The 26,176-nt window shown below is 38.7% G+C and overlaps 1 protein-coding gene across 1 annotated transcript; it reads right to left on the reverse strand.

The window, feature by feature from the left end:
• Window positions 1-12: 12 nt before the first annotated feature.
• On the reverse strand, window positions 13-15,151 carry LOC124289993. Its single transcript, XM_046726654.1, has 11 exons — window positions 14,968-15,151; window positions 7,345-7,448; window positions 5,428-5,568; window positions 5,033-5,146; window positions 3,962-4,763; window positions 3,554-3,759; window positions 2,991-3,275; window positions 2,502-2,798; window positions 2,145-2,274; window positions 1,737-1,981; window positions 13-1,412 (listed from the first exon to the last, which is right to left on the reverse strand). Exons 3-11 carry the CDS (start codon window positions 5,558-5,560, stop codon window positions 13-15), a joined length of 3,612 nt encoding a protein of 1,203 aa, XP_046582610.1. The 5' UTR covers window positions 5,561-5,568; window positions 7,345-7,448; window positions 14,968-15,151.
• Window positions 15,152-26,176: the final 11,025 nt, after the last annotated feature.

Consider the following 26,176-nt stretch of genomic DNA (forward strand, 5'->3'; position numbering starts at 1 on the left):
CTCACAGATTCATTAGCAACAAGGCTGCTGTCTTGTTGATAGCTTTGGTAAAGACTTGATTCCACTTGATCGAACCGTTGATATGTCAGTTTTCTTCAACAGTTCCCTCAAAGCATTCTTGTTGCCAGAGAGACAGCACCCAAGCACGGCTTCACATAAGTCTAGTTCAGGGAACACTGTTTTCTCCAAAGCCCCTTTACACAAGTTCTCACTGTTGTTCCATGTTGTCCAGTACAAAAAGGAACCACCATGTTTTCGGTCCTTCAGTTGCACAGTTTTCCTGAAATCCCTTAACTGTTTGAACAGATTTTTCACTGAAGATGCTGTCATCAATGCTGGGTGAGAACAGGCCAAGGCAAGATTTCCTGCTGCCATCTCAGTTCCAAGTCTTTGAATCAAAGTCTTCAAGTCATTTTGATTAACATGAATCTGTATGTCTGTGTCTGATGACATTCCCTGGGCAGGTGTCTCCCTCACCCTTTCATACAGAAACTGCAGACTGCATTCCCCTAAATAGTCAATTGAGAACTTTGTTGCCATGACATAACTTGCAGCATCTGCAATAGATTTGTGCGGGAAATATAATATGCTTCCTTCTTGAAACACATAATTTTTCATGTTGGCTACAGATTTTTCATCAATGGCTTCACCTTCAAGCTTCTTTCTGTCAAGTTGTCCTTTAGACATGACCACCTGTTTGATGAGTGTCATATTGGAAGGATCTTCACACGATGATACTAATCGTTTAATTATGTAACTTAAGGGATTGGTGAAGAAGTCTACAGGATTATCCTGAAACATCCGTTCTGCAGCAAACAGCTTGCAGCATAGAGGAAATCCAAGAGTTGCATCAGTTTCTGCGATTCTATCAACCTCAGTACTGTCCAAATGTATGCCAAATTTATCCAAATGACTGTCCAACATCTTTTTCTTTTCTGCTCTCACAAGAGGAACAAGAACAGTCAGGTCAATGTTACTGGACACAGGAATGATATTACTAAGATGGCCCATGGAATCTGCTGCTCTCCACACATGATTCCTGGAGGTGATTATCACCTTTATCCCTGGTCCAGGCATACTCTCAGAATGTTTTTTGATTCTCCTTAAAACAGGTACCCACTCTCTGACAGCTGTTTCACAAACTTCAACAATCCCAAATACGTCATCCAACACGACAATAGTTGGGGTGTCCAGGTCGACCTGTTTGTTGAACTCCTCTGGAGATTTGATGACAAGTTGTCGCTTATAAAATGCCTGGTGTCTCATAGCTTCCAGTGCTGCAGTTGTCTTGCCCTCCCCTGGTGCGCCAGTGAGGATGATAAACACCTCTGTTGGATCTTTTAGTCGCTCTCGCACTGCCTGGAATGCCTTGGTCTCGATGAATTTGACGTCAAGAGGTCGGTAGGAGGAACCTTGAAATAGAATCGTAGGTATCAAATACAAAGCAGCTCTTAATAGAAACATTCACGATCTACTTAATAAATATCCATACAAAGAATTACGAAATTGTACACAAATCACAATGAAACAGTAGCAATTCAGACAACGAATGTTCCTCTTTCACCAAATATTATTGAAGAGCAACACCTGAAGAGTGCAACACCTTAGGATGCCAGGTACGTGTCGTACAATCCATACTTAACACCAAATAAGGGACATATTTTAGATTAAGTTCGTAACTTTCCACCCGTGCAAGATTTCTAAAGAGACAGAAGCTGCAATCTTCCAGAACTCACCAGCATCTTCCGCGTCCATATGGTTTGATGCAGACTCTCCCCGTTGAAGTTGAAGTAATTGCACTGCTTCATACTGCCCTGTCCTCCTCAAAGAGCCCATCAGAGCATCATACAGGTGGGTACGCTTCCGAGCCAGCAACTCAAACAGTCGATCAACAACCTTTCTGGAAGACTCTTCTTCTTTACTTTCAGTGGATGTTATATCCTCTGGATAGGCCATTATGTAGTTACCTGGCCTTATGTATCTGAAACCAAGATATACTACAATGACACGTTTTCATATGAAACAACCCCAAAAGGCATGGTAGGAGTATGGAATTATGATCTAATGTTAGGGATATATTTGATACTGAAGGCAGAGCTGTGGTTACCTTTATCTACCTTTATCTACATAACCACAATACGTACCCCAGATCGTTCTTATGCAGGTGATTGGAACATGTCAACTCTTGAAGGAGCTCTTCCAGATTGACTTTGTCAGCAAGAATGTTCTTGGCATGGGAAATGAAGAGTTCATCCTCTTGGGGTACATTTTGCGCTAGAAGGAAATGGACAAGAATGTAGCACAGTTACCATGTAATCAAACCATGAAGAACTCATGAAAGAACCTAGAGTCAAACTGATATGAAAGTAACGAGCTCAGTGTGATATTACTTTACTTCTAAATAAATGTAAATTTCAACATCTGCATTAAACATTTCGTAAAGACATTTTGGCATTGCTTGCTAAACTGTTACTTTCCTGGCTTTAATGACAATTCCATACCTGCAGAGTTTCCTTTCAGCAATAGGTCCTTCAGATGGTTCTGACCTGTGTGCTGCAGAGCTTTCAAAAGATAGTCAAAAGATGTGTCTGCTTTCCCATATAAGTATTCCAAGAGCATTTCATTGATTAGGTCAATGGAGTCTTTGGCCTGAATGCGGCTAATGTCAGATCTGGTGAAGACACCTTTCTTGAACAGGAATGCCAGTACCCCGAATGGGATCATGCTTTGTAAGAGATCCTCCCGGGCTGACTGAAGCAACTCAAGATGTTCTGGAGACATCAGGATAGGGGTTGAATCTACAACAAATACATTATTATACATAGGAACTGTATTCTGTAAAGACATGTAATCCATGCATGCGTCTATTATGTTTCAAGACGAAATCTGTCACACGAGCATCCTATTTGCATATGTTCTAAAAGCAGGTATAGGGCTTCCTTGTCAACTGACATAATCTTATTATAAGCTTTAACATATTGCTCATTTACCATCATTATTTTCCAGCAGCTCTGCCAAATGTCCCTGTCTTGTTTTCCTCAGCGCCCTCAGGAAGATGTCATAGCCCCTTCTCGATGTCCTTCTCAGGCTGTTCACAAGCTCCTCATTCTGCCCCTCCTTGTTGGGTCTCTTCTTTATCCAGATCAAATCAGTAATACCCAGGACCTTCTTGGACAACAGTTCCAGCACAATATCATCTGGTATCATACATTTCTTTAACTGCTCCCGCTGTCTCTCCAAAGCGTTTGCTTCTTGATCCTCAATATCTTCTTCATCTGGAAAGAGAGAGTATGACATATCCTAAAGCTGATGTATTCTATTTAGACAAAACCACCTGAGCATGTTTCACCATGTTAGTCGGGATAATTGCAATACTTACGGAAAATGAAGGTTGTATGCTTATCTTTTTAACCTATGAGACACTGGCCTGCGTAGCTCAGAAATATGTTTATATAAGTCAAAAGGATAAACTTAGAAAATTGCAAACTGCAGCATGCACGATATCCACTTTCTCAGTTACAAAGCATTCTGAAAATGTTTGTGTCAGCCTTACCTCTCTTGTCATACACTATTACTAGTTTTCCACCTCGACTCTGGATAGCATGTTCCAGGTAGTGGTGCCAGTCAAAGATAAGTTCCTTTCCACACTGGAACTCGAGTTGCTCTGCTTTCACCACTACGAAGTTGACATACTCATGACAGACAGCTGGATTAGCTTGCAGCTCAGGACGGGTTATTACATGCAAGTTTCGAATGAACCTAAGGACAGAAACCAAAATATGTTACCCTCCACGTTTCACACACCATGGATAATAACAATATCAAGCATCAGTTAACTCATTTTAGCTTTCAGTCATTTGATCTTGTTTATACAATATCATCTTTAGTAAATGCAACTATTCCTACTATCACCATAAAGGAGTTTGTTTGTTAGATTAACTACCGGAAGAGGAATTCTTACTTGATTTTTCTCCTGAATTCATCCGACTCACATAAGACCAGCGTCTGTCCTTGTAAACTGAGTCTTTGTGCTGTTTCTAGTGCAAAGCGAATCTTGCCAGTGCCAGGTTTGCTGGACACTAACCATTCCTCACTGCTGTTAATGCATCTATTTAATAAACAAAACTGATCTGGTGTAAGGAGATACACTGGTTCCAAGACTGCTCGTCTTCTTTCCGGTGACATTGCTCTTGGTAACACAGGCAGATTCACTCCATCGGGTATCCTTGGTCTCTTGATCTGTGTTTCCATTGTGTGATCGACAGAGGACTTGAACCCTTGTGCAAGCAAAGCTTTGGTTAGTGCCAGACACCTGTCTTTTGACATACACAGCCTTTCAATTGGGAAGTTACGTTTGTATTCGAGGCAGACGTTCGTGAGTACCTTCTTGAGACAGTCTTTGGAAATGTTTCTGATATCCAGTGTGGCATCAAACAGGTTGAATCCTTCATTAGTGAAGTCCCTCATTGTATATGTAAGTTCACGCACAATCGAAGCATTGTACTTTTTGACGTCAGAAACATCATGGTGTCCGTCTGTCACTGTTATAACAAGTGGAAGGTTGCTGTGGGACAGCATTATGACGTCACATACCACCCCGGGTGGAGTTGGTTCAGCCTCGGTAAGATTTAGACACAGTGGAGTGTTTGACGAATAAAAAGCAAATCCTTTTCTGTCTATCAACTTATCGATGCTATTTACAAGGTCTGGTTCACGCTCTCTCAGTGATTGAACATACTCCTCGGGGCAAGACGTCACATTACCTGCGCAAAAAATGAAATCACATGAATAATAGAATAATTGTTTTACGATCAAAGGTAAGATAACCTTCGATGATTGCTGATCATTTGGTGCTTCATGATATTAATCGCAAGACACTTCAATCAACTAATCGAGTTCATAGATCATTTCAACATCACTCTGGTAAGCTGGCTTTCTTTCTCATATGTTGCATATGAGGAAAGATAAACGACAATAACATTTACAAATAACAAATGATGATAATAGCATAAAGAACTTTAGACTCACGCACCTGCAGCGATATCCTTCATGAACTCTGAGAATGTCCGTCCCACCTCGTACACTGAACCTCTGTATGTGTTGCATGACGGGATTCCAAACTTGCACCACTTGGAATTAGGCCAGCCTGTGAGAAGACGTATTTGAGATGACATATAGTAGTACATGGCGAAATAACTGCATCCTTTCTCTTTATTTTTATATTACACAACATCAAAAGAATAATATACACTTCTGTGTAACACGAAGATTGCACAGAACGAAGATAATGGATCGCATGGATCAGTCGTATTGACCTATCGCGTTGACCTATACCTCACTAATCGATACTTGCAAGAACGACCCCAGGAACAGGAGACATCGTCCTCCATAACAAAAACACCACATGTAACTTTGTCTTCTAGGTACCTGACAGTTCGTGCTCTGTCAGAAGGTCAGCGTCCCCTTTCTGCCTCTTCTCGGGGGTACCTGACTTGAGTGTTAGCTGTGTTCGTTTGGTGGCCATCCTTGTCCTGGGGGGAGGTGGCACTACTGGGACCATCCTTCCTCCTGTAATATAATGGTAAAATAACCATAACTTTAACATATCCGTGTACTTCGTCAGAACTTGACACTCATTTCTGTAAGACTCAGCAGCGTTTTGCATATTTAGCCATCAGCAAACTCTAAATCCGGACAGAGATGTATAGTTATATAATACGCCCACAGTTATACTCCTCACAAACAGTTAACCAACACAAATTTTGTCTCATTACATTTTCATTTATTGAAATTGCAAATCATGGAATGATGCAATAAAAGATGAAACATACGTACACATGATTAACAAAATGGAATAGAATGGTATTAGCAACAATAGACTTACAAATCATCAAAAGCATGTACCCGTGAAACAGTCGTGCAAAATGTACTGCATTCATGGAGCAGTTGAAGTCAGTTTTGGACAGTGAAGCAGTGTTCAGTAACGCGTATGGCCACCCTGAGCACAAATGCAAGCTTCTACACGTCTTTGCATTGACCAAATGAGCCTTTAAAGTTGCTGTTGTGGAATGTTCTGCCATTCTCATTGTAACGCCTGCTCAATGTCATCCAGAGTTTGGGGGTGAACATGGAGACCGTAAACACGACTTCCAATAATGGCCCAAGCATGTTCAATGGGATTAAGAACAAATGACCTTGCAGGCCAGTCCACATGTGTGATGTTGTTGATCTAACAACTCTTTCTCAGGCATTATCATCCATGGACGGTCATTATCATCCTTAGAATAATTACAGGTAGGTTTACACCGATCAGGGTACATGTGTGAAAAGTGGAGCACATTCATGCCACACATTTTGCATGTTGTTTCTGAGGGTGGTTGTGTTCGGGTGATGTTTTCAACGTTATCAGATAAATCAATTTGACAGTCACTAAAGGTTATGTATTCTTTGAATATTTACCTTTCAGTAGCATGTCGACTAAAAACGCTATCGAGATTGATAAAGATATTACACTGAAAATACTTGTTGCCTAATTTTTTGTGAGGGGTATATATTAACGCATACAACATTACTTAGGTAAACACTCATTCACTGAAGTCCTCGACTGAGTGTATGCCTTTCTTTGGAAAATTTACGTAAAAGCTCAACCCTAAGCACATCATGATGTGGTGCCGGGTGTTAGAGTAGTGAGGTGACACTTTATGACCATAAAGTGCCCATAAAGTGCCCCTTAAATAGGAAAGGCAGAGAGTAAAAACTGAATGCCACTTGACCGGTCAACTAGTTTTGAGTTCATGTACCGACAGCTCGCATTGCGACATTATTGTAATTAATCTAAATATTTACTGATACTGTATACATACAGATGTTAAGGATTGTAATTCATATAAGTATATATATACTTATGTTAAGGATTGTAATTCATCTAATATATATACTGTGTTAAGGCTATTCTTAGTTGTCGAACTCGACTGTTGTTCCCCCGGTTGCCTTAGTACAGAACAACCTAAGCCGTACCACCGCACTAAACCATGTTGCTTTGTTAGTTCTACCTACAGGAGTTACGATTACCTTGGGGCTAAGTTTCCTTTGCACCCTAAACATGGTTTAGCTGGATGGTAACAAGAGGATCACACTTCAAGTGAAACACATCCATGTGAAAGTACAGATACTTGTACAAATACTGAAGAAGGCCATATCTATCACGGTTGATATTCGGAAATCGAAGTTGATTTGTTCAAGCACAATTAGAAAGATATATAGAGCTAGAGTCTTAAACACAACCACTACATATTGGTTAAATATAAATATCTGACATCCAAGGTGGTCTGTAATCATACCTACCGTGAACGGGTCTGTCTTCTGGCCCGTGTGCTCTGCTGTCTGCTGGTTCGTCCAGCAGATCCCTTGCCGCTCCGAGTCATCATTGTCTCGTGACTTCACGACATCTGCAATACAACACAATACATCATTTGGGATAAAGCGAGCTAAAAACACATTACATGGTAGGTGCCATTCATTCTCAGGTACACTTCGGTTTCAATGTTTCGAAAAGGGGCGGGATTACGGTTGATTCAGCGCCATGGGCGTCGGCATTGACAGTGCCAAGGTGCGTGCCAAGACCTATGATTAGTGGTTCGAGTCCCAGATTTCCCCTGCTTCTTTTATCTTGCTAATCATCGCCACAGTGTGATTTCTCCTACATTAAGCTGTGGGATCGTCATATAAATGAACTACTGTTCATAGTGGCAATAAACCAACTCATCCAGTCATTGAAGGCACTCATGGACGAACGATAGCAACATGTAATAGATTCTAAAATTGCATTTTGCCGTTCTGTCTTAATCATTAATATGAATATTCTGAAAAAGCTAGACTCGGTAGTTCATCACATCCTTTGTCAAAACACATCATGCTGGGAGAACCTCATGTAATTAACTGGGACTGAATGCCGCAGACACCTTCAACACATCATTAGCGCGGATGAGTGGTGACTTCAACCTTGTGTTCATGAACATGACTTGGACCAGTGAACCACCAGTGACCTTAGGTCACATGACCACAACCTCGCAATCACAAGCAACCTCCAAGGTCTATCACACGTGTTGTGTGGACACTGGATTCCTTGGGCGTTAGGCGGGCCGATTCCACAGTAGTTTGGATAATGGAGGCCACTTCGTGAGAACTGCTCCAAATAACCATTAGCTGACGTTGTGTAACCACCAGCAACAAAACATGTAAACATTAATCCATTAACCTATTTGGCGTTAAATACATTTAAGATTTTTCCATTGCAAAATATACACAATGTTATTTTAACCTATATCGCCCCAAAACGATTTAGTCAACCAACTAATACTTTCCTGTTGATAAAATCTCGAAGTCCTCACTTACCGATCCACTGAGATGAATAATATATTTTTAGTCCGAAAAACAGTAAAGCACAAATGGTCTCATTCTCTCCTTATGGCTTTTGCTCGTTACTCGACAATGGACCATGTTTGTCCAGAAGTCCATTGTTATATGTCTGTCACATCAAAATGAGGCGAAAAACGGTGTAAAACCACAAGCACTCCAGATATAGGGACAAGGTTACATACTTATGACTTCGTCCCTGAGCACATTTAGCGATTGTTGTAGGACTGTTTACAAACATATGTGAACTTGATCACTAAACACTGATACGCTTTCGCGTTGACGGGTCACTATCGGAGGACACATGCGTGAATGACAACGAAGCATGAGTGCTCCCATGCAGCATCGCAGTGTTTTTCAGCAATAATCAACAACACGATCGTAAAACAAACAGTTGAAAATGCGGACACCCTCTTATGGTGCCAGAGTATCACTATCAAGAGACCTTTAAAGTAATACAACCGCGTATACAATGAATAACCAACACAGGCGTGTTGTCACCAGGCCGTCAAGGAGCTGGACACTCAGTTCATGAGTCCTTGTCTGGCTGTAGTTCGACCTCTGTCTGACAAGGGCGTCTCAGGTAACTTACATTTCTAGCCAAACGGAGAGGGGGAATGCTGACGTGCTACACTCGTGTGTTCAATTGGAATAGTTACACAAGTGTTGTTTCAACATGCTATAACATCAGATGTCTTAGGTGTCTAGCAAAAAGGCATTTGATCATTTAACCGTGTAAAGTCGGTAACGTTAAGATGGGTTACTGTAAGATCATGCAAGATTGACAGCAAGTGGTCCGAAAGACATTTACAGACATACGACGTTTTAGCGTCGTATTCCTTGTAATGATACTGACCCTACTCCTGTCTGGTGAATACTTCTGTCTTCTGGTGCCCCTCGTGACACAAACATCCATCAAGAGGAGGTTAAACTTCCCGTCACATATCAATGACGTATTAATTAAACTTAGAGTCGACTGTGACTGATTCAGTTCTGTGAGAAGGTCCATTCGGTTCGCATGCTAAAGTAGACCACTTTCACCTTCAAAACAACATTAGCTGTTGTGTCTACCGGAAATATGTGTTGAATCACTCGAATGGTTGCAGTGGTAGTCTCGGATCAGAGACACGACATGTCACACGTGATACACCAATGTGTAATCCTACCCAGTTGTACAGTTGCCTATATTAGTATAACCTGAGACGTGGACAGGCAGATAATATCTTGCTCCGGTAAAACCCACTCCTTTAGTGGCTCATTCCCATTCATCAACATGTGCATCTGTGTATCAGCACACCCCTTCATGAGTGTTGGCATGCAAATCTCGTCGTCCCGTCTGGTACATCAATGGTATCTTCTATCAGACTACCAATGAATACATGTAGTATCACCTGTGTTGTCGGATTTCCAAGCAGGTACTGGAATACGTGTTTGTCTGTTCAATATCGCATTCGGCAATATTCTAGTCATATGACAGCAGATCCAGCTTATGGATGTCGAAAGAGTTTTGTCATTCTATTTAAATATTCGAAACTGGACCAGACAATACAGTGATTGATAATGGGAGCAACCACATATGCTGTCGGTGTACAATGACATGCAATTAAGAATCACGTTAACATGCTCTTAATTGCTTACGTGAATTTAATTAACACGTTAACATGCTCTTACTTGCTTACGTGAATATAATTAACACGAGTGCAAAATAATAGACACATGCGTGTTTTCGTTGTATAAAACAAAACATATACCGGTGCACATTTGCAGATGATGCAAATTTGCATTTAATATTACAATGTGAAATCTTACGCCGACACATGTTGGTAATTTGCGCAGGTGTGACCTTATTCTGCTTATGAAATTAGATTGCATTAGATTAATTTGTTCCCAAAGTAATCTCACCAACTTTTTCCCAGACATTCCACTCCCGGGTTAGTCACCTTATAGTCAACAGTAAGTTGTAAGTATAAGTGTAAGTTGTAAGCATAAGTGTAAGTTGTAAGCATAAGTGTAAGTTGTAAGCATAAGTGTAAGTTGTAAGTATAAGTTGTAAGTGTAAGCTGTAAGTGTAAGTGTGAGATTAAGGAATCATCTTTCCATCATGCACACAGTATTCAGCCGAGTGCACACACGACTTGGCATCGAGATACAGCCCATGGAAAGGTGTAATTGTACTCGTTTTACCAATTATGGACGTGTAAAAGTGCATGTATAATTCTACACATGTAAGCAAATATGAGGTCTCAAAATATATATAAAAGCGAGTCCGGTAATTCTGCGCAGCTGCAATAGCGTACTTCCGTACGAAGGCAAACATCGTCTGCGACCACATTTACGCTTGAAATCGGGACATTTCTATAAGGGACTGACATTTAATCACTAAAGGTATTTAAATAACAGTAATTGACAGATAACTTGACCGTTTTATGAAAATTCGTTTTCTTCAGACTTTTAAACCTTTTTCTTCATTATTCATAATTGGATTTAATATGAAACACTCTTCCTTACATTGATGAAGTGATTTTTGAAAATAATCTGGCCCTAATACGCTTCCATACTTCGGATCTTCAGCTGGATGTTATGCACATCAGTTGCTGCGCAGAATTACCGGACAGCAAGCGATGTCGTCAGAACGCCGATAAGGTCAACCGTATGGCATAATGCAACGTTAGAATCTTATAGTCGTAAATATGATGCATACCAGCATGTTTAGTCACGTAAACCACAAAAACTAAGAGACGTTAGTTGCCGTGTTGCGATCGATGTGCTTAGGTGCGCGGAATAACCGCCGGACGGCATTGTATGTCCTGGTCTCTTCTACGACAGTATAGGTTGCTGGGCACTAGTCCGGAATGCCAACTTGGGTAATATGGAAGATATTATACCGCACATAGAAATAGTTTTAGGATATCACTATGATCTCTAAACACTTGATGAACCAATGGTTCATATTATAAGTAACATCACACGACGTCTTGATACAATGACTACAATGAGCTGTATCAGCCAGCATAACCACTCACTCATATGTAGTGTCCTCTTACTGTGCCCCAGGCCTATTCTAACCCGTGTCCTCTTCAAGTTGCCGGACTGTAAAACGTCAGTGACAAGGCTGTGTATTTATGCTCTACTATGTTGAGTACATGCAAGGTAATGTAATGACAATATTTCGACGATAACACAGGGTCCCATTTGCAAGAAGTGTTTGTAGCACAACGGCTGTCGTAACATGCTGTCGTATGCTTACGAGGACGTAGTACTGAGATTGCCATTAGCAATAGAGCGGGGCATTCCGTTAGCGTTGGCCCAGTGGATTCAGACCAACGTTTGACTCATCATATCGCATTCTAACAATAGAAGTGAAGTGTTGGGCTGAAATGCTATTGAACGTATGAGTAAATTATGCATTACAGGTTCAATAGATACCCATTGTAATATTACAATACTTATGATAGCTGAAATACGCTAACGAGCTGAGCATACTGTTTGTAGTGTACTTGGTGCCTATTATCAGGTGAAACAGTAACAGAAACAAACATCATTTAGACTAAAAAAACGATTGTTGTTTACGTGGTATATTAATGCTGCAGCTATAAATACAGTTTGGACATTAAGTGTACACGTGGCGTGTCATTGTCTGATTGTCCGTCTCACAGAACCATATTGTTTTCCCCTCGGCTCAGCACTGCCTGTACCGCAAACGCCCTAACTGAAACAAGTCTAGAAAACCATTTTCCCTAGGTCTATTTTTCAATATTAATATTGGAGTGTATTTGTTTCTCTCAGAGTAAAATATTTTCATGTCTAAGCGTTTGTCGAACTGTTTAACCGCGCCTTGCATCTAAATTGAAGATGCAGCATAAATATTAACTGTCGTTATACTGGCTTAAGTAGTTTTACACATTTGCGTTAACTGCGAGAAATTCGCGTTAATATAATTTAAAATGTATGAATGAGTTCTCTCTATAATAGTTGATGTGTAACACAAACGTTCGCACTGCTTTTGTTGAATGTATGAGATATGATTTCTTCTTATAATTGTTGATATGTAACACAAACATTTGCGTTACTTTTGTTGAATGTATGGGATATGTCTTCTCTCCATAATGGTTGATATGTACTACAAACATTTGCGTTACTTTTGCTGAATGTATGGGATATGTGTTCTCCTTATAATTGTTGATATGTACTACAAACATTCGCGTTACTTTTGTTGAATGTATGGGATATGTGTTCTCTCCATAATTGTTGATATGTACTACAAACATTTGCGTTACTTTTGCTGAATGTATGGGATATGTGTTCTCCTTATAATTGTTGATATGTACTACAAACATTCGCGTTACTTTTGTTGAATGTATGGGATATGTGTTCTCTCCATAATTGTTGATATGTACTACAAACATTTGCGTTACTTTTGTTGAATATTTGTGTTCTCTTTATAACTTTGTGTGCCTGCGATTACGAACTAGACTCTGAGGGTGTGGGTTCGAATCCTGGATGGGACTCAGTCCAACAAAAAGTACAAGAATCTGTACTTCACAAATAAGTGTAATCCCAAATATAACCTATGTTACTCTTTTTAATTGTTGATATGTAACACAAACATTTGCGTTACTTCTGTTGAATGTATGAGATATTTGTTCTCTCTATAATTGTTGATATGTAACACAAATATTTGCGTTACTTCTGTTGAATGTGTGGGATATGTCTTCTCTCTATAATTGTTGATATGTAACACAAATATTTGCGTTACTTCTATTGAATGTGTGGGATATGTCTTCTCTCTATAATTGTTGATATGTAACACAAACATTTGCGTTACTTCTGTTGAATGTATGGGATATGTCTTCTCTCTATAATTGTTGATATGTAACACAAATATTTGCGTTACTTCTGTTGAATGTGTGGGATATGTCTTCTCTCTATAATTGTTGATTTGTAACACAAATATTTGCGTTACTTCTGTTAAATGTATGAGATATTTGTTCTCTCTATAATTGTTGATATGTAACACAAACATTTGCGTTACTTCTGTTGAATGTGTGGGATATGTCTTCTCTCTATAATTGTTGAAATGTAACACAAACATTTGCGTTACTTCTGTTGAATGTATGGGATATGTCTTCTCTCTATAATTGTTGATATGTAACACAAATATTTGCGTTACTTCTGTTGAATGTGTGGGATATGTCTTCTCTCTATAATTGTTGATATGTAACACAAATATTTGCGTTACTTCTGTTAAATGTATGAGATATTTGTTCTCTCTATAATTGTTGATATGTAACACAAACATTTGCGTTACTTCTGTTGAATGTGTGGGATATGTGTTCTCTCTATAATTGCTGATATGTAACACAAACATTTGCGTTACTTCTGTTGAATGTGTGGGATATGTGTTCTCTCTATAATTGTTGATATGTAACACAAATATTTGCGTTATTTCTGTTGAATGTGTGGGATATGTCTTCTCTCTATAATTGTTGATATGAAACACAAACATTTGCGTTACTTCTGTTGAATGTATGAGATATTTGTCCTCTCTATAATTGCTGATATGTAACACAAACATTTGCGTTACTTCTGTTGAATGTGTGGGATATGTGTTCTCTCTATAATTGTTGATATGAAACACAAACATTTGCGTTACTTTTGTCAAGACCCCAAATATATCATTTTGTTTTTCTGAATCAATAATGTGCTTATACAAATTGCACTATATACCCATTCAAAGAAAACAATCATATTCTAAATCATAACAATAGCGTATAAAAAACAGGAAACCAGGTCGAACATTAAATAGGACACCAAAACAGCTGACACATTTGTTTGCAATGCGTAAAAACATACCGAGCTCAGAACGCAAACTGGGCGACATCACCGATAACCCAATATTGCCAGATACGTCCTTGACCTTCGTACAATAACACTACTGCTGTAATCCCTTCCTGTGCGTGATGTGGGAATGGTCATTCCAATAATAATGATAATAATATACATATATTACACAGTGTCTCCGAGACCTGCTAAGTTGACTAATACAGTTTCAACGACAGTTATATGTTCATTTTAGCCCGATGCAAACTAGAGTCAGCTGATGAATAACTGATCAGTGGGGGACATTTTGTACCGTTTTAACGAAAATTACTGGCACTACCGACATATTGTCAATCTATTTTATTCCATCTTTGTTATCTCTTATAGTATAGACATTGCATCCTGTCAGTTCCAGCATTTTGGACACTATAACAGCAATATACAAATCTCGTTATGTTGACCGTGAAATAGTTATGACCTAACTATACATCTGCATGTAACGTGGGCAGACGACATACGCTGAAACTACGCACTCAGTATAAATATAAATGCTATATCAGGGTCAATCCGCGTTTGATTATCACCACAACAAGGATATATTGAAGAGACTGGTTAGCTAGTTCCCTAATAGTAATACATGGGTGATCACTGAAGCGGTATACCTCACGATAATGTAACAATGTTGTAGGATACATAAACTCAGTTATGTCAAGGAATAACATAATAACTCACCTGGTACATTAGTTGGTAGGTATTTAAACAAAACAGCGTAATACCAACATGTAATCCTTGAAGGAGCCGGTACTGAGGTGTTACTCCCTATTCGAATCCACGTAGCGACACCGTTTCTATAAATATCGCCAAACGCGAGCCTTCCCACACAAACATAAATGTCTGTTGATAGCCGCAAAGCACTGTGGGTAACTCGCCCCATCACTCGTGTTCTCACTGTTGCGCTGTTCGTCGATCAATGACGGGTCACTACCGTCAGTCGTGGCTCAGTATGCTGTGTATACGCTTTTGTCCTGGTCATGGTGAATGGTGATACTAATATACAATCACAGCATTAAAAGCGTTTGTACATAGCATGTCCCATAGAGTGTAGCCCAAGTGGAAAACGCTCCATATAACGGATGTATTCAGAAAGAGAAAATTCGGTTGGTTATTTGGTCATGCAATATTTACGTGACTAATAACTGTTGGGAAATAACAAACTTCATTTCTCAATTTAACCCAATTTCGTTACCCGCTAAAAAGTGCCCTTTTTTTGTGTTGATTGTATTGAAATTACATTTATGTAATATGTATGGCGTAGGAAGGTATGTACATTTGTTAACTGATTTGACAGATTTTCATTGTTTTCCACATAAATCGGAGATAGAAAATATTCGGTTTTGGCTGATATAAAAGCATGAAGTATTGACGATGTATTATTCGCGTATTCTAATATTTATGATTATGTGATAACTGATTGTGGTCGTGTCAGATATGACGATTAACTTTAGTACCACACGGTCAAATTCAAGCCGAACAGATCTTCTAAACTCTTACATACGGTTCATCCTAAACTGAAAATGTACCAGAATATTAACGTATTAACGTCACTGTTATAACCTATGAAGCATAATTCTTTGTTTTCAGATCAGTGTGTACCATGGATCACTACAAAAGATGTGTATTGCGCTGAGTCATTTAGCATATAATTATGTCCATTCCTCCGTGTTTAATTGTTTCCTGTAACCTACTGATGTATTTTGTAATGTTTATATTGTTGCTATTTCTTTCCTGTAGTGACTGAGTGAATATTGGCGAAATTTCTGGAACACTTTTAGTTTATCAACAAAGGGTGTATTTGAGTGGGCTTGAAATGTGTCTGCAACTGTGTAATACCGGACTGTGATTGCACTTGCACCTGCTAACCCCGTAACATGATGTAATATAAAACTACATATCGACATACTGACTCACCTCGGACACCAGTATACATCAAGACACTAAGTCCCAGAGCTACCCAAAGGCAGTTAAATAATATTAAAGACAAGTCAACCAGGAGCTAAGTAGAAAGCAAGTTTACTTTACAGTAAAAGTACATTATTTCATTACAACATTAAATATATACAAATATGTAATATACAGATACTGTATAAACATACAACACTGCCACATATGTCCTTGTCCTTGTGTGACCAATTTAAGCCAGTTCTCTGAAACAACATTTAGCAGACTTAATTCCATTGTTAAAATAACAACATCGTCACTGAGGAGCCTGTAACAACTATCAGCAGTGGGAGGAATTGATCAGAAAACATCATGTTCTCACCTGTCAACTCAAAATATACACCGAGGGTGTTTTATCCTATGGGTTGAAATTTGCAAGGGCTTTTTGTCCTGGGGGCATTTAGCCTAGTTTTTTTTTATCCGAGGGCCTTTTATCCCAGTGGGCTTATTGTCTGCCCACCGTCCTGGTGGGTATCTCAACTACTTCCATTGCGCAATACTAAGTCGTGCTCACACATACTACATGCTCACCTGAAAACCCGTACACATTGGTTGATATTCAAAACTTTATATTTACGTGCAACATCTCAAACTTACAGTCATGTACGCACCAAGAAGATGAATCGTATCTCAGGTGACCTATCTCATGACTGCTTCAGTTAGACTGCACACAATGTAAAGGGCTCGTTAACTATATGCCTAAAGGTTTCTTCTCCTTACCTAAAGTGTTAACACTGGGCTATTGCACTTGAACAATGCAAGTATTTCACTCACGGAGAAGTAGAGTGAGTCTGACTTCTCACCTGTTGTAGCAAAATTATTCCAGCTGAATACATTCAACCAGTGTGAGAAATCGAACCTTCGACGTGACAAGCGGACAGTCTAAGGGTGTGATGATGTCAACTGTTTCACCGATAATAACACAGCTCGATCACCTAGACGCATGTATTTGTGCGCACACACGCACGCGCACATACATTATTGATTATATCTGATAAACTACTTGACAAATATAAATGAACCTCCGATTCTTTTACCATATTTAATCACGGCATTTCATATTTCAAGTCAAGTCAAGTCTTTTATTTCGTATGAAGGCCTTCGGCCCATATATAAATAATTATTACAATGTTGAATATAACATAGGTACACTATAAGCACGTTTAATCTAATATAAGGGGGGTGATGAAATACAAATATATTATCCATTAACCAGCCGCTGTCTTAGCTAAATAAATATTTACAAAGATTATTTAATAATTCATTTGATGTAGAAGATAACAATTGATGAAATCTACAGAGAGACGCATAGTCGTTGTACATTTCTTGGATTATTATAACATTCACATATAAATATGAAATGAAATTCATCTCCTATTCCTTTATTACATATGGGGCAAATATGTTGATTAAAATCAACTCCTCACCACCGTCCCTCATTAACCTTTAATTTCATAATTCCGGCTCTGATTTCAATACTGATCACTGTCGTTCGTGCGCAAACAGCCGGAATACACGACCACACGAAGATAACCTGGAGTTGGACAATTCATACATTACATATATGTGTAGTAGACACGAACACGGATGTCCACAGATGCAGATTCAAAATGATATTAAAAGGGTATTTTTACCATCAGTAAAATGCCTAACCCATGCATTTGTCACATCACGTCTAGACTACTGCAACAGTCTACTCTACGGAATACAGCAGAAGTACATGGACAAGTTACAGCGTGTTCAAAACACAGCTGCCAGGCTCATAACACGCACACATATGTATGTGCACATAACACCAGTCCTGAAGGACTTACACTGGCTCCCTGTAAAAGACAAAGTTGTATTCAAACTTCTTGTGTTTGTTTACAAGTGCATTAATGGTCTTGCTCCATTCTATCTCCAGGGACTAGTCAACATTCACAAGCCTGGAAGGTCACTCAGATCAGCTAGTCAGCAAAGCTTAGATGTTCCATCTGTCCGAACCACAACATACGGGGACAGAACATTTAGCAGAGAGGGTGCTGTACTCTGGAATGGATTACCTGAAAATGTCAGAAAATCGGAAAATATCAAGTTTCCGATCTTGTCTCAAAACCATCCTCTTCAAACGAGCATTCGACTAAGCGCACATGAGCAGGACTCTGGATATGTAGCGCTATACAAATGTCTAATTTGAATTTGAATTTGACAAAACAATAAGGTCAGCCCAACGGACGTCAGCTATTTTAAAGTAATGGCTGGGGAACAACTGGCTCCAGTCAGTTTCCCACGTATCAGATTCATGTTTAGGTTATAAATAAGCAATAGTTGACACTACTGCGCTGCGTCGGGCTATAAATATTGAGTGTGTGGCGGGTGTTACCGGTAGGACGTACTTACATTTTTTCGATAACACCTGGTGTCCTCAATATTTTTTCAGTGATTCATTCATGAAAAAGGTTACTAATATTTTTAGTTTTCCTTATACATCAAAAGGAGGGAAGAGGAAAACTAAACATTATGAGTATTCCTTTGCACTGACATGTTATATTTAAGTGAAGGTTAAAGAGTCACGCTGTGACACCATGTAGTGTCTAGCCACATGTAACGTGCTGCTGTGCCTCCCGGTGTCCTGCAGGGACTCGCCCTAGACACCCCACTGGGAACTGAACACGTCCATTGCTAAGTACTTTTATGTCATTGTGGGTAAGCTATCTTAACTACTCCCATTGCGCAATGCTAATTGCGATTACATGCTCACCTGAAAACCCGCACACATTGGTTGATGTTCAAAACTTTATATCTACATACAACATCTCAAACTTACAGTCATGTACACACCAAGAAGATGATTCCTATCTCAGGCGACTCATCTCATGACTGCTTCAGTTAGATTGCACACAATGTAAAGGGCTCGTTAGCTATATATCTAAAGGTTGCTTCTCCTTACCTAAAGTGTTAACACTGGGCTATAGCACTTGAATGAGTTTGGTTTTACGCCGCTTTTACCAACATTCCAGCAACATCACAGCGGGTAACACTAGAAATGGGCTTCACACATTGTACTCATGTGGGGAATCGAACCCGGGTCTTCGGCGTGACGACCGAACGATTTAACCACTAGGCTATCCCAACGCCCATATAGCACTTGAACATGCTGTACGTGTTTACATGAATTCATTAAATGTTTATAGATACATACATTACATGTGTTTATATGCTACAAACAAAACGTATGGGAACATCCTAAAATTTGCTAGTCATATATACGTGGTGAGGTCATTTATACTCTAAGGTACATGCAACGTTGTGTGTGCTTAATGGGCACTTTAAACGACATGTTAGAACATGCAGTGAAGCAACTGATTCAATATTCGTTGAGTTTGAGTGAAATGAAACATTGTCCAAAGCATCGAAAAACAAGGGTGCTGAAACACACCAGCCCCATGTTTGATTCAAACGCCCAAAACACAACAGCCTACAGTCCGTTTGAGAGAAAAAGATACCGATGAATTGCAATCTAACACAAAAAACAAATAGACATAAAAGAATCAAACCAAAGTGGACTGCAATAAAAACAACAGACGAACTCATTGGCATAATTTTTGTCTCAAAAATAAAAAAGTTGTTTAAGAAACTGTCACCAGTTATTTGTGCGTTTTCCAAGTTTGTTACAAGGGCGCAGTGGCAACTAAAGGAACAGCGCGAAAAGCGAGATGCACGTTCATTAGTAACGTCAGAGACATGTGATTACTGCTGGTTGACAAAGTGAGAAAAAATGAAAGTCTATAATTTACAAAGTCTATGATTTTTTCAAGGATGAAAATGACAGGGGGTGACCCAAGTATGCAATGACTAAGTACATACAACGCACTGTCTGTGCAGCTGGGGTACATCTAAGGGCCCCAGCGATAACATTATATCAAAATATATCCTGGTTCTTCAAAGGCGTTTAGAAGTTGGTGTAGTAATACAAGAAAATCTTATGGATAACATACGATTTGGCTCCTTGAATATTTATATACTAGTATAATATTAAAAAGAAAGGGAACTTCATTTCTAATTTACGATTGAAAAAAATGGGAGATATATCGGAGTCAATAAATGTTGATATGATAATAATGAATGCTCTGAGAGTGCATCACCACTTGCACTTCCTTATGACCATAGTTGTTTGTACAGTACTTGCTCCTGACAGGTGGTTGGTGTATCACGTGAAATTTGCATGTATACGATTTTCATTTAAAAAAACCACAAAAAAACTCCGCTAGAAATAAACACTAACAACTGTGTGATGAAATATGATTGTCAAAATTTATGGTCTACAGTGATTTATTGACCTCCTTCAAAACCGTCAAAATCAAGAATGACACCCCATGCACTTGTATGGGGCTACTGCGTTGTACACGTGCATCCCATGCGTTGTGTTTAGAGGTGGTGATAAAAAGAAATGGCTGCGCGTTCATAAGATGTCTGTCTTTGAAAAGTTTGTTAACGCTTATACTTCCTATCCAAATTGAATGTTTAGGTTCCCCTAATATTTTGATGAGTATATTTTCTTCAACCTTGGATTCAGGAACCCTTTTCGATTTCCCAACCGATCAATTAACTTTGCTTCTAAGTAGCCTACAATTAGCCTTATCAGATTTCGAATTTAATCAATCCCATAAATGTAGTTCCGTTTCCTAATTAGATATTTTGTCTTAGCATTTATCAAGAGGGCACCCCAACCCCCTAATCTCACAGTGAATATTGGTGTCGAAAATAAGTCAAATCTTCAGTGATTTTATGAATGTTTCCCAATGAGAAAAAGGCGCTGTGAATTTATATAATGAATACTCTTACTTACAGCATCTTTTCCTGGCAAAGAATGCGTATAGATATTTCTCCTGTAAGTTTTGATGATCTCTTTATAGTAGTCACAATGGAATAATGATCGCTGCACACTGGATCAAATACTCTGAAAGACTGAACACTATTTACGCATGAGGCCGCCACCGTGGTGTAGTGGTTAGAGCGTCCGTCCGGAGAGCGGAAGGTGGTGGGTCCTGTCCCCGGTCGCGTCATACCAAAAGAACTATGGTACTTGTTGGTCCCTGTCTGGCGCTCGGCATTAATGGGTACAAGAAAGGCCTGGTCGGCTCGGAGTCAGTATAATGTGTCTGAGTGGGGTATTCATGCCTAACTGCGGCATGGTATCTCAGTGGGCTAGCACTATAAAGTCAGCTAAAGTCTGGGCTTGTACAAGCAGCCACACATACACACGCATGCACGTCGTCAAATGAGCGAAATATTTTTAAGTACGACGTTTAAACCAATTTCACCTGATCTATACCAAAAGAGAATTATTGTTGATGTTGTCGTGTGTTGCAGTTTGCAGCAAATTCAGACAGATCATTACATCACACAATCAGAGCAGCGAAAAAAATACACCCTTTAATATGGTGTAAAATATATACTCCCAAATTTAATAATTTACTGAAATATTTTAAAGAAATATTATAGGCATGACAAACAACAATATCAGCCACAAATGACTCCCTCTACTCCCAGTACTCGGTGACTAACATTTCATGTACATGGAGTACACATATTTCGCCACGGTAATATTATGTTTACGTATTTGTCAACCTTCTTTATTGAAATATTTAAACAGAATGTAACTATGGGGACGAATATATAAATGTGAATACTGAAATAATAGACAATACCAAATAAACGACTGACACATCTAAATATATGACAACTACATTGATATCATTGCTACCGCCGACTCAGATTGTAATATGATTCAACATAATGTAATGTAAAAATGATGTGACAGTAAATCTTTCAGTTGTGTTATGACTTCACAAAGGGGTTAAAAGCTATTTTATATGTACAGGTCAAAATGATATTTGGTCTCTAAACTGAAAAGGTTTCACAATGTATTTGGTAAATTACATATTAGTTGTCATAGAGTCTAGCTCAGGACAATATTGAGAAACTCGAAACTGATAAAACAACGTTTTCCTTCCCTATTTGTAAAAATAGGCGTTGATTCAGGTGAAGTGTACTTCTTCATTGTATCAGTGAAAATGCTTAATATTCTTTTAGTGATTTTATGGCGTGTCGGACATTAGTGGAGCCCGCCTCCATTGTGGCTTCATTGCCGAAGTCAGTGAAGCACCAGCTTAACCAGAGAACCAAAATAGATAGAAACAACTACATTACATGAAGATATTTGGATTGAAACCCGAAGAATAGGCATTGTGTATTCATAACTACAAGAAACTGGAAAACGATTCCCAGTGAACCACGTTTATTCGAGAAATGATACAGGTATATGTGTTTAAACTGATGAATGTTACTGCAAAATATATATTGTACCCTTTCCGTTGTTATGATTGAATCTGAATACATAGTTATCATTCTCATACATGATAATTGTATTACTGGTATTGTATTGAACCAGACAGACAGAGAGACAGACAGACAGAGAGACAGACAGACAGACACACACACACACACACACACACACACACACACACACACACACACACACACACACACACACAAACACACAAACACACACACACTTGGAATCTACCGCCAGAAGTCAGTGAGTATATAAATAAACATTTCTGTATAGAAAAGGATATGCAATTAAAGTGATGACGAAGAACACTAAAACGTCAGTCAACTATCACAGCCGTCAGAAGGTCCACAGAGGCAATCATACCCTAGCATACTGGAATGCACATCTAAAACACGTCCTTCGCATTATTTCTAAAAACTTATTGGTCGCATATTCACGTTCTGCGAAGGTGCCAAACACAACGGGGTATACATTTCATAACTGCAGTATGTGCACTACAGTTTTCTGAACTGATTTAGACGACAGTACTACAAATGAATATTTCTTGACATGTCAGAAATACACAATGGCAAGTTATTGACATGTTTATAACTATTTGTAATGTGTGGTCCTTTTGGGTTCCTTATAGACCATTCTTAGCCAATATGCATGACCTCGAGGTCAAATCGAAAGCGAGGCTTAAATAGGTTGACCCAACCTTGAAAATGGCGACCTCGAAAAGGAAAGATTACTGCTGTGTGCCTTCGCGTTGGAGTGATGCCCGTAAGGATTTTACGGTATCTTTTCACCATATTCCCAAGAATAAGATCAGAAGAAGGCAGTGGTTGACGAAACTACGGAGAGATCCTGGAAACTGATTCATAGTAGATTCTAAGTACAAAATAATTACGGCACATGGCATAGTCTAGATCTGCCGTGAAATGAACACACTGTTCACTATGCAAGGTTTTAATATTAGGGGCACATGTACAATGTGAATGTCACACACAGACACAGACACATTAACAAACCCCCACCCCCACCCACCCACCCACACACACATTGTCATGTTCAAAATCAGTGACCACCCCCTAGTTCATATGTACACAATTGGCCCCTCCCCTGCCTCCCAAAACAAACTGGGAGACACCCCAACCCCCACAAACACCGCACCTAAAATCATCATTACCCCCCTAGTCATAAATTATGAACGGTCTATTATATAATTATAAGCATATGGACATATGGAGACACTCTTGTCATGATGGCAAGGGAATTTTATTTGCTAATATACTGTATCAGTGAAATTAGATTGGTTGCAAATCAAAGTAACATTTCAAGTACATGTATATGCAGGACACACACATGATGTTAAAAAAATCTGAAATATGTACTTTCAAAATTACTGCATACTGACCAGTACTTCAGGGATACAGGACATATTACTGGACAATCTAATTACAACAACTGAAATATATTTAGTGTTTAAATATCCATTTCAGATGCTGCTAATTAAGAGTCAGAGAACATGGAACCAGCTCAGGAACCTCCCATAAGGAATCTACCACAGTCATCATCTCAGATACAGTAAGAATGTCAGATCATATTAAGTTAATTTTGCCAACTGACATGGTTTTAAAGAATTTATTACTACTGAACTTTGACCTATATGCTATGTTATTTACATATAAAAATATTGATTGCCCATACTGTCTAAAATATGAAATGATGTTAGCCTCTATTCCTTGATGTATATTTGTAATTCCAGAGATATATTTGTTGTTGGTGTGGTCGAAGAGATAATAGTGATGCTTTACAATGCTTATATTACAGTGAAGCAGAGGGTGATACAGCAGCCACTGACCCCCAGTCCTACATAGAACAACTCCATCAGAAATTACATGAACAGGAGAGGCAACTCAAGGAAAAGGTTGACAAAATAGAAAAATTGAACAGAAAACTTGAACTTGAAAATTTTGGAGTTTGTAAATTCATGTATGATGATAAAAATTGATTGAACATTTTACAGTATTCCGTCATTTCAAACATTGGCACTGATTAGCTGGAACTTTTTCATTTGTTGAATATCTTCCCAGGTTTTGTGATGTACCTTGCCCAAACAGCACAACATTGACAGACATGAATGTTTCGTGCTTTTGTGTTGTGTAAATGATGGATGAAAAAAGAGACAGCAGTAATACATACACATTGATGGATTTAGCTGAATAATAGAAAGGTCTTTCATAATGGCATAGTTGTAAATGTAACTCATTTGCTGCTGTTTAATTAATAATTGATGAAAAAGAATTTATTTCATCCTGTTTGAAAAGAGTTAGTTGGGAATCAGAAAAAAAAATCATTCATAGGTAAGAGATTATGAGAATGTGTAAGGGGAGAAAACTATGATAAATTATGAATTGATCCAGCTGTAATTGTTGTCATTCATGTCAGACTAATCTAAAAAGATATTTCTATCAACATAAATACTGCACTGAATATATTTTCAATTTGCATCCTCTGGACATTTTATGTTAATCTGATAATATGTTCTCCTTAAAACGGTCTTCAGTTACACTGGTACAGAAAAATACACCAGAACTTCAATATATGAGTTTTATGGTATAGTAACACAGTATTAAAAATTGCTTCAAATATTCTCCTTGCAGGTACAATAAGTCCATTTAGGTAAAATAATTATTCTCCACCAAATCAGTCAAGAAAGAACAACAAAAAAATCATCCAGTTTTGTTTTGCACTTTGTGTCCCACTCATGTTGATTGAAATAAATAGTTTCTACATGATGATGTGGCGATTCGTTTTTCCTCTGCGATTGTAACATGTAGTTACGCGCACATCGCCATTACCAGTAGGTACAACTGAAAATATGTGCGTGAATAAATACCATATATCTATAACACAGAGTCGATAGGACAAAACATTTTAAACAGAAAAAATACCAAACAAATAATTTCATCACATGAATAATACAATTGTGTTTGGTCCAGATTAACTCGAGGAGCTATCTTGATCTACATATTACTTATAATCTCGATTATCCAGCTCGAGAATTACACAACACTACTCCCATGTGGAAGTGGATGAATTGAATCCAGGTCAGGAAATACGTTGAGTCCTTTGCTTTGTTCATATGTTGATAAAGTAAACGTAATTGACTTCCCTTGGTAATATTTCCACTATTGTGACTTTAGAGTAGCTTCCCTTCATAAATGCTGCGCAACATGGTAAACGTTAACCTAGACATCTAGGTCATATGACTTATCGTGATGTGTCGTGAAGACGAAGTACAGTAATTATTCACCCTTCAACCCGTGGATATGCTACAGAAACATTTTTGTAGCCCTTTCCCATTTCTCTGCGATTTCCCCGAACTACTGGACAGTTTCGTAATGTACCGTTCAAAGGAAATTTGAAACCAGGAAGTATACATTGAGATTTGTCACCATTATGCGATTGCGTCCTTGCCCAATTTAGCCTCGTTTTGGTCCAGATATGAATATTCTTGAGGCCTCATTAAGAATGGTCTTTAAATGTTGTACACCACTGAAGACCTGACTCTAATCTGCCAGGGAATTAAAGAATCAAGGTTCGTTGATGACACTTGATGGG

Source organism: Haliotis rubra, unplaced genomic scaffold (assembly GCF_003918875.1).
Source record: "Haliotis rubra isolate DU_JTF1 unplaced genomic scaffold, ASM391887v1 Scf454, whole genome shotgun sequence".
NCBI lineage: Eukaryota > Metazoa > Mollusca > Gastropoda > Lepetellida > Haliotidae > Haliotis > Haliotis rubra.